General features: G+C 37.6%; 2 protein-coding genes across 2 annotated transcripts; both read left to right on the forward strand.

The window, feature by feature from the left end:
• Positions 1-2589: 2589 nt before the first annotated feature.
• On the forward strand, positions 2590-7390 carry LOC146373615 (extracellular calcium-sensing receptor-like). Its single transcript, XM_084949755.1, has 7 exons — positions 2590-2667; positions 4680-4810; positions 4955-5051; positions 5815-5938; positions 6090-6562; positions 6642-6722; positions 7034-7390. The coding sequence occupies exons 1-7, from the start codon at positions 2590-2592 to the stop codon at positions 7388-7390; spliced, it is 1341 nt and encodes a 446-aa protein (XP_084805881.1).
• Positions 2885-4625, forward strand: LOC146373616 (extracellular calcium-sensing receptor-like). Its single transcript, XM_084951512.1, has 4 exons — positions 2885-2993; positions 3699-3799; positions 3949-4503; positions 4572-4625. The coding sequence occupies exons 1-4, from the start codon at positions 2885-2887 to the stop codon at positions 4623-4625; spliced, it is 819 nt and encodes a 272-aa protein (XP_084807638.1).
• Positions 7391-9580: the final 2190 nt, after the last annotated feature.

Below are 9580 nucleotides of genomic sequence, written 5' to 3' on the forward strand. Positions count from 1 at the left end.
TCAGTTTTTGTCATTGAGTTCTCTTCAACATACTGTAGCTTCTGTGACAGGAATTTCACCGTATGTGCAATGGGGTTCCAAGCAAAATGGCTGGAGAATGGCAAGAACAGAGGGATGGCAATAATGATTTTGGACACTATCCTGATAAAAATTTAGGTGTGGGATGAACATCAATCTGATTGTTGCATTTACAATCAAGGTTACAAGGTTATAGCTAGGCAAACCATATGACAGATCCAGAGTGTGTCTATGTTTATGTGTGGGACCAACGACAGAGTGCAAAACATTAAAAGCATCAAGTAGGTTTAAAAAGTCCTTTGACAATGGCTTAGTAGGACAACACACAATAATATTCATAAGACCAATGATTAAAACTTGTCATACTTTAGCATTATTTTAGCCAAGAACTCCTGTTATATTTAGGTGGACAGGAAATCACTGCACAAAGAACAGGATTCAATTCAATTCAATTCAATTTTATTTATATAGCGCCAAATCACAACAAAAGTCGCCTCAAGGCGCTTCATAGATACAGAGAAAAACCCAACAATCATATGACCCCCTATGAGCAAGCACTTTGGCGACAGTGGGAAGGAAAACTCCCTTTTAACAGGAAGAAACCTCTGGCAGAACCAGGCTCAGGGAGGGGTGGCCATCTGCTGCGACAGGTTGGGGTGAGAGAAGGAATACAGGATAAAAGACATGCTGTGGAAGAGAGACAGAGGTTAATAACAGATATGATTCAATGCAGAGAGGTCTATTAATATATAGTGAGTGAGAAAGGTGACTGGAAAGGAAAAACTCAATGCATCATGGGAATCCCCCGGCAGCCTACGTCTATTGCAGCATAACTAAGGGAGGATTCAGGATGACTTCTACCAAGCTCAAACATATTCATTTGAAAACTGGAGAAAGTGAAAGGTGACAGCTGACGAGAGAGAAAAGTATTTTTATAAACTGCGACCACTCCTCCACCTTGGCCCGTAGTCTGTGAGTTAAAATATGAACGGTCTGGCGGTAACAGTTCTGAGAAATAGCTTAACTCATCGTCACCTAGTCAGGTTTCTGTCACACAGAGGAAATCCAGATTATGAGAAGTAAAAAAAATCCTTCAGTATGAACGTTTTATTTGCGTTAACCAGGGCAATCCAAGCAGGGTCCATCAGGCCGGTGACAGCCACCCAAGGAACCTGTGTTAATGGCCGAAGATTCCGCAGATTCACTCCACTGCTGCCAAGAAAATAGAATAAACGTACATGTGTGGGCAGCATTGTTTATTGTTGTGTGAATATGTACTATTTACTATGACTGCTACCATGACTGCTACCATTATATTGACTAGCAAAACCTCAGCCTACAGGCAGTTTTTGCCAGTGCTGCAGTGCTTTTTCAAAGTCTTCATTCCATATTTATGGTTGACTCTAACAAAGTGGGTGACTTCACAGATGCAAATTAAGTTACAGATGAGCAATGTGCATTGTAGTTGAGATGTGAATAAAACAAACAGAGAACATAAGGTCACATTTGCGGATGATGATGATGAAATGAACATTATATATATGAAAATCAGATGAATTGAGATTTATATATTTTTTTAACTTATAGATGTTAACAAATGCTTTATGTGTAACCACGTTTATGCAAAGTTTGGATCAGATGGCCCACCCGTTATGGAAGGTATTTTATACATACATACACGTTCATACACTATGATCAGTGTAATTGCGGCACTCTGGCTCTGTTTCACTCTTCTGTACCACCTTTAGGAGTCAGTCCAGCAACAGGTATTTGAAACACGAGCAAGACCAGGTACTTTTGTTTCAAAAAAGATTAACATGGCAACACACGGTCAAAAAACTGTGTTGCTTCCAGCTTATCCGACTCCCCGACTACTTAAGCATAAATACTTAACAACAAACATGTGTATTTCTTCTTTTAATCATTTTACCACTACCAATAAACTATCCTTTAATTGCTCTTACAATCATTATGGTAAGATGAAGCAATTCAGACTCAGAGAAATGAATAGAACAAATGGAATCATTCTTATTAATTTCCTGTGTTTTTGTTTTAATATGTATGATATATTTTATTTTTGTTACCTCTAGGATGACAGTGTTTCAGTTTAATAACGCAAGGTTCACGTGAACTGTGTTGCATGCAGTTTGCTGTGATTGGGTCATCTTGTGATGACTCACACGAAATGATGTAATGACAAAAAACATGGCAGTTTTTAATGCACCTCATGAGCCTGTCACAGACTCTGTTGAAGGAGTATTTTTCTCAGCACATACATAGTTTTTATGGGGTTACAGTGGATTATGCATTGCACCCTTCTTGATAATTGTGTTTGGCTGCTTTTTTGTATCTTTGCTTGTGTTTGTATTGTTTGCGCTGATGTTCCTCAGACTGTAGGTGAAAGAAAACTACTGAGTGTGGAGGGAGATGCTGTGACACAGCCTGGTTTAAGGATCAGAGAAGTGAGAAACGTTAGTTCTAATTTACCTCAGTGTTTAAAGCTGGGAGGCAGCGAGCTCTTAGCCTTGCACTCTGATGGCGATGTTGTCATTGGGGGTTTTTTTCCACTGCATGTTGCGTCTAATCCACAGTACAGCTACAACAGCAAACCCCAAACTACACCTTGCAGCCGGTGAGTGCAAAGGTACTGTTAATATCTGCTGATTTTGATACTATTTCCATGTTCCTATGAGGTTGATTTCTGTATGATAAAATAAATACTTTTTCCACTTTTAATTAATTAATAAATTTTTTTTAAAGCTTTTATCAACGGGGCTTTCGTTGGATGATGGCTATGATATTTGCAGTGGAGGAAATTAACAGTAATTCAAGTCTGTTACCAGGTGTTAAACTAGGCTACTGGATTATGGACAGCTGTAACCATATCCATAACAGCCTGCAGGCTCTTCTGTCCTTACTCGGTCACTCTAAAGCTATCAGCAGTGTGGTAGAAAACACAGCAGAAACTGACAGTGGTATTGAAATGGAAGCATTAAAGACTGGTGAAACGACACAAAAGGAAAGAATGCTAACACAAAAAAAGGGCTGTATTAAAACTAATACCACAATGCTGAATAGTCTTAAAAATATTGTAAATGACATAAAAGTAAATGCAACAGAAGAGATAAAGGCAAGACAATCTTCCACATGTCTGTATTATTCTCCTGTGCCTGCTGTAATTGGTCTTGCATCCTCTTCCCCCACAAGAGCTATAGCTCAAACGCTTGGACCTTTTAACATACCACTGGTAATACACCACACAGCTTTGTTTTTTAATGTTATATACTTGATTTGTGTTTTCTCTCAATGATAAAAATGAACTCACTTTCCATCTAGGTGAGTTATTTTGCCACTTGTACCTGTCTTACTGACAAGCGCTTGTATCCATCATTCTTGAGAACTGTGCCAAGTGATGTCTTTCAAGTTAGAGGTCTTGTAAATCTTGTCACTTACTTTGGTTGGTTCTGGGTGGGCACACTAGGCACAACGGTGAGATCAAAACCTTTTTTAAGTGCTATGACATGACTTATAAATCTTTCATATATATATATATATATATATATATTTTTTTTTTTTTCAGGATGATTACAGTCTTTATGGCATACAAGCATTCTCTATTCAATTTAGAAAAGAAGGTGGGTGTGTGGCATATCACCGCACTATCCCAACATCACCCACAGTGGCTGAGATAAAAGAAATAGCAGACAAGCTGCAGAGTTCAACTGCTCGGGTTGTGGTGGTGTTTGCTACAGAAGTGGAACTGCTAGATCTGCTTTTAGAAGTAAGTATGTTTGTTGATTTATTATGTGATTTAAAATAAAACTTTATATTCACATTTTTTTCACATTTTTGATTTTATAAAACTATTATAAGACATAGAAACTGCAACATAAATTGTGTCCGTTTTCATGATTACATAATATTATCCAGCTTGCTAGGAGGAATGTGACTGGGATACAGTGGATAGCAAGTGAAGCTTGGGTTACCTCTAGCCGGCTAGCCTCACCTGAATTCCACCCTCTCCTAGTGGGAACACTGGGGTTCTCTTTCCCCGGAGTCAACATCCCAGGCTTTCAAGAGTTTCTTTTGAATGTCCGACCCTCTCCCAAACCAGGAATGGAATTTTTCAATATGTTCTGGGAAGAACATTTTGGTTGCAAGCTAGAATTTGAAAGCCAAAGAGCCAAAGACTATGAAGCAAATATTGTTGATAACTTCACTGATATGTATAGTTTTCGCTACAACAGGAACGGAGATTATCGTTTATTTAATGGGAGAGTGGAGGAAAAACCCGTGTGCACAGGTTCAGAGGATCTGCGATACACTGACAGCAGTTATAGTGATGTATCTCAGGTTAGAATTTCCTATAATGTGTATAAAGCTGTGTACGCCATTGCTCATGCTCTTCACAAGTTTTTGAAGTGTGACTCAACAGGACTTAATGAGGGATTATGTGAGATGCACAACTCATTTGCAAATGGTCAGGTAAGTGAAATTATAACAAAATATACCATTAGGATAATGTATACTTTATACTTTATTGATCCCCGTAGGGAAATTCCTCTCTGCATTTAACACATTCACTCAGGGAAGCAGTGTTAATGTGATCTCATGTGTTTTTGTAGGTTTTTAAAATATTTTCTAATGATCTTTTCTTGTAGTTTCTTCAAGATCTGAAAATGGTGAATTTCACTAACCAGTTTGATGAGAAAATATACTTTGACTCCAATGGAGAGCCAGTCCCGCTTTATGACATTGTTAACTGGCAGGAGAGCAGCAAGGATAAAATCAGGTGGAATATAATACTTCCGCATATAATTGAACAGTGAAAGTAATCACCAAAAATATGCAATATTTCCAATTCATGATGCAGTTCTATTGCATGTATTATTTGGTTAGAATGCATTTTGAAATAATTTACTGTTTTTTATCATAGCTTTATCAAAGTTGGAAGCTATGATGGTTCAGCTCCACAAGGACAGCAGTTGAAGATAGTGAAAAACACTATTGTTTGGACAAAAAAGCAATCTCAGGTACGTCAGAGTTAACCTCAAAATATTTATTTTTGTGCCTTTAAATTATTTTTCTTTTACTCTGGACAACAATCTCATAATTCCACTATGTGAAATAATGAGGTTTCCAATCCAATCTAGGATTTCCAATCATGCCAAAAAGTTGGTTCTGTTAATCTGGACATAGTGTTTTTAGTGGGAGAAATGTTTCATCACTCATCCAACTGACTTCTTCAGTCCCACCTGACTGCAGGTTTCCTTACATCTTTCACCATTTTACAATGCTGTGATTGCAGCCATTCCCCAACTCTGCGAATAGTATTCATGGCCATTGATCAATGATAGACAATTATTTGATCAGTGGTTGTTGATCAATTGTGAACAACCACATATTGATGATCAAGAAACTGACCTCACAGCCCGTTGTTCATTCAGTGGGCTAGTTTCAGTCATTGTGCAAAGGTACTGTTTACAAGGTAAGGAACCCTGCAGTCAGCTGAGACTGAGTGACAAAACTTTTCTCCCACTGAAAACGTTACATCCATGTCAACTTTTTGGAATTTACATACCTGGATGATTGAGCATACATCAAGATATTTCATTATGTCAACTCTTAAGGACAAAACAGACAAAACAAAACAAAAAAAACAAAAGTAATATGCATTTCTTCATTTGTTTTTTTTTTTCTACTTTAAATGGAGAAAAGCCTTTGATACACCATGTCAGTTTGTTAGAAACTGCATATCAATGCCCGTTATTAAGCCTTTCTGTGTTCCTTGTTCAGGTTCCTGTATCTCAGTGTAGTTCTCCATGTCCCCCTGGCAGCAGGCAGGCCACGCGCCAAGGAGAGCCCAAATGCTGCTTTGATTGTTTGCCCTGTGCAGATGGAGAGATCAGCAACCAGACTGGTAGCCTATATAAGTTCAAACACACAAATAAACAATATCCTCCTTTAGCATTATGTAGTGCAACCAATAACGTCATTAAAGTAGCAGAAATGTTGCAGAGTGGAAAAATTATGAAAACGTGATCATATATCTGTTTTATTTGTTCCCAAAGGTTCCACTGAGTGCACAAAATGTCCTGAGTACTTCTGGTCAGACAAAGAAAAAGTGAAATGTGTTGCAGGATTAGAAGAATTCCTCTCTTTCTATGACACCATGGGAATCATCCTGGTTGCACTCACCCTGTTGGGATTCTTACTGACCACCATCATCACCATTGTCTTTCACAGTTTCCGCTATACACCCATCGTCAAGGCCAATAACTCAGAAATAAGTTTCTTGCTTCTCCTGTCACTCAAGCTCTGTTTCCTGTGTTCTTTGGTGTTCATTGGTCAGCCGTCTTGGTGGACATGTAGGATCCGCCAGGCAGCATTTGGGATCAGCTTTGTCCTGTGTTTGTCCTGCCTCCTTGTTAAGACTATTGTGGTCCTCCTGGCTTTCCGGACTAATGTACCTGGTTCCAGGGGTCGGAAGCTGTTTGGTACATCCCAGCAGAGGATTCTGATCATCTGTGCGACAGCTCCTCAGGTAGGAGGAACAGTCACTGTCATTTAAAGATCAGTTTGTGTCTTGCTGGTATTCTTCTATCATTCTATCCTCCCCTCAGATTTGTCTCTGTTCTGGCTGGGTGTTGGGAGCACCTCCCTTTCCATCCAGGAACCCAAACTACCAAGCTTCAACTGGAAAAGTGAGTATGAAGAACTGAAAATCTGAATTCTGTAATTTATGTTTTCATATTGCCATCAGCCATCACAAAAACCAGTAACACACAGTAACATAGAGGAACCAATCATAATGATTTAAAATCTCAGTGTATTCATTCTTGTTTGAAATCCTTAGTCTTGTAATTTATTTTCTTGATTTAGTTGATATTGCCATGAACCATCCAAAAAGACAGAACTATCCATATCTGTATCTATATTTATATATGTGGAAAGAGACAAATAAAAAATATTCATAAAAAATATCCCTGTTTTTATACTTGTTTAACATCTTTAGATTGTTGTGGAGTGTAAAGAGCCATGGCCTCCTGGGTTTTACCTGCTCCTTGGTTACATTGGCCTACTGGCCTTTGTCTGTCTTCTCCTGGCATTCTTTGGACGAAAGCTACCAGACACATTCAACGAAGCAAAGTTCATCTCCTTCAGCATGCTGATTTTCTGGGCTGTGTGGATTTCTTTTATTCCAGCTTATGTCAGCTCTCCTGGGAAATTTTCTGTGGCAGTGGAAATATTTGCTATATTAGCATCCAGTTTTGGATTGCTACTATGTATATTTGTCCCCAAATGTTACATTATTTTACTGCACCCTGAAAGGAATATTAAGAAAGGCATGACTGGGAAATATCAAAGATGAACATTTGTATTCTCAGTGTTTGTGAGAGTAAACAATTTATACAGTTGTCATATAAAAAATTAAATTTCATATGAGCATTACACTATTGTTAAAAGCTTTTACTTTCCAACCTTGATTTCAGCATGTACTCTGTCCTTCAGGGAGCATTGTGTAAATGTTAGACACAATGAAAAGGGGGGTTAAGCCACCATAGAGAAACCTTTCTTAAAAAAAAACCAAACATTTGAAATCAGGTCAATTATCTAATTTAGTTATTGTTATATGAACTCAAAACTGGTGTTGATACTGCACAAACATTTTTCTTTAACTATTTTAAAATTTCCTGAAGTCTTTCAAACACAGAAACCATTTACTTCTCTAAAATAAAAGACTAAATATGATGTCTGTTTACAAGACCTCTCAAGATTTTCACAATGTGTTTTTTCCTATATACAAATAAATTATTATTATAAGAAATGTCATACATTAAATAACCTTGGACGTTTTCCTTATGACAGCTGGGATAGGTTCCAGCACCCCCCGCGACCCTGAAAAGGATAAGCGGACGTGAATGGATGGATGGATGGATGGATGGATGGATTTTCCTCATGATGTGTCTTTTCTTTTCGGTCAGCACAGAAGAATTTTTAAATAAATTAACCCAGTTATTAAGTCTATACCACTCATATTCTTTTCTAGACATTCACTGCGGAACATCTATATGTCTTCAAAATATAAAATAAGCCTCTTGTTATAATACATATTTATGCACTTTATCTACTTGTACACTGTACTCCAGTTATTATAATATAATTTACCTACAGCTTAGTCAATACAAAGCTAAAATATTATTATATAATAATGTATTTGAATTAGTCAAGAAACACTCAACACTGAATAACTGACTGGACAGACTGACAGCGGTGTTTCAGAGGATCACCAGGAGGCAAAGCAAAGTGGTGATCTTACCAGGAGACTGGCAATAAAACTTTTCTGGAAATTGATAACAGAGGCGTGTGTCCTCCTCTCCAACTGGGAAAGCTCAGACTGACACTGGGAAAATGGAGTCGGTTCAGACTCTGCAATAGCTGGTGCTGACTCTAGAACTGAAGTTGAAAACTTTGAGGTTGTAGGAGGTTGGTGATCTTTCTGGGTTCTGGAGAGAGACATTTGGGAGTACAGATAGTTTTAAAAGAGCCCACCAACAATCCAGTATCACAGCAAAACGTGTAATAAACATGCCAGGGTCCATCCCTCAGGTCATCTTTCAGTAATAAGAGCAGAACCCCCCACCCCCGCTCTTTACACAGTGAACCAAATTTCCATTTGGTATTGGGTGGGTGTGGCCTTATCTTCCCTAGCTTTATTCTACAACACCTATTTCTATAGTAAAATATATAAAAATGTGTGTTTAAAATTATGAGGTATTTATGAAATATATAAAATAATGATGTACACCTGTATTAAATTAAAAACTCACTTCTAACATGAGCCAAGCATTTCTTTAAACTTGATTAAATAGCAACCTATTTTCTAATGTAAATATTTTTTAATGCGCTAACTTTTCTTTTTGTCTTTGTCAGTCAATTGTGATTTCCCCCCTTCATTTTTGTTATGTTTGTCTTTTTTAATTTTGAGTTTTGAATTTGGATTTTTGCAGACATGGAATGTAATTATACATTTTGTTCTTAAATCAAACTGACTTGACGTAATGGGATTCCAATAAAAAAAGGTTTAAGTCTAAGCAAAAATAGCATTAATGGTTACTATTAAGAGCAAGTAATACAGGAAGCAAGCCATTCATCCAACAAATAAAAGCAAATGTTGACTACTTAAATAACACATGCCACACAAAAGAAAAATAATTGCAGCAAATGTGCCCCATATCAGGAGTTTAGTTTTCACTGACAGTATAGACTCAGGGTTACCTGGTCTGGATCAATTCAGCTACAGATACAACTTGTCGTATAAGTTAGTCAGCTATGCAATGTAACATTTGGGTCTCATTTGAATCACACAGCACTTGTTGTAGCCAGTGTCAAGCTGACTTATGGAACTCTGCTCTATGTCTGGCCCACACAACAATAAATAAGCAAAAAATAATCCAGACTTTTTGGGACTTGCTCCGTGTCTTCGGCTTTCTGAAAAATATGACATAATCAATATATTAACATTTACTGCACATGTGTGAGCAGAATTGTTCATTACTGT

This window comes from Perissodus microlepis, chromosome 14, assembly GCF_051167445.1.
Source record: "Perissodus microlepis isolate ML-2025 ecotype Zambia chromosome 14, ASM5116744v1, whole genome shotgun sequence".
Taxonomy (NCBI): domain Eukaryota; kingdom Metazoa; phylum Chordata; class Actinopteri; order Cichliformes; family Cichlidae; genus Perissodus; species Perissodus microlepis.

Coding starts and splice junctions, on each gene's coding strand:
- LOC146373615 (XM_084949755.1), top strand. CDS start 2,590: ATGTTGCGTCTAATCCACAGTACAGCTACAACAGCAAACCCCAAACTA. Junction 2,668..4,679: donor CCGGTGAGTGCAAAGGTACT/GTTAATATCTGC, acceptor CTTTTCTTGTAG/TTTCTTCAAGATCTGAAAAT. Junction 6,563..6,641: donor TCTGTGCGACAGCTCCTCAG/GTAGGAGGAACA, acceptor TCCTCCCCTCAG/ATTTGTCTCTGTTCTGGCTG.
- LOC146373616 (XM_084951512.1), top strand. CDS start 2,885: ATGGACAGCTGTAACCATATCCATAACAGCCTGCAGGCTCTTCTGTCC. Junction 3,800..3,948: donor TGCTAGATCTGCTTTTAGAA/GTAAGTATGTTT, acceptor AATATTATCCAG/CTTGCTAGGAGGAATGTGAC. Junction 4,504..4,571: donor ACTCATTTGCAAATGGTCAG/GTAAGTGAAATT, acceptor TGATCCCCGTAG/GGAAATTCCTCTCTGCATTT.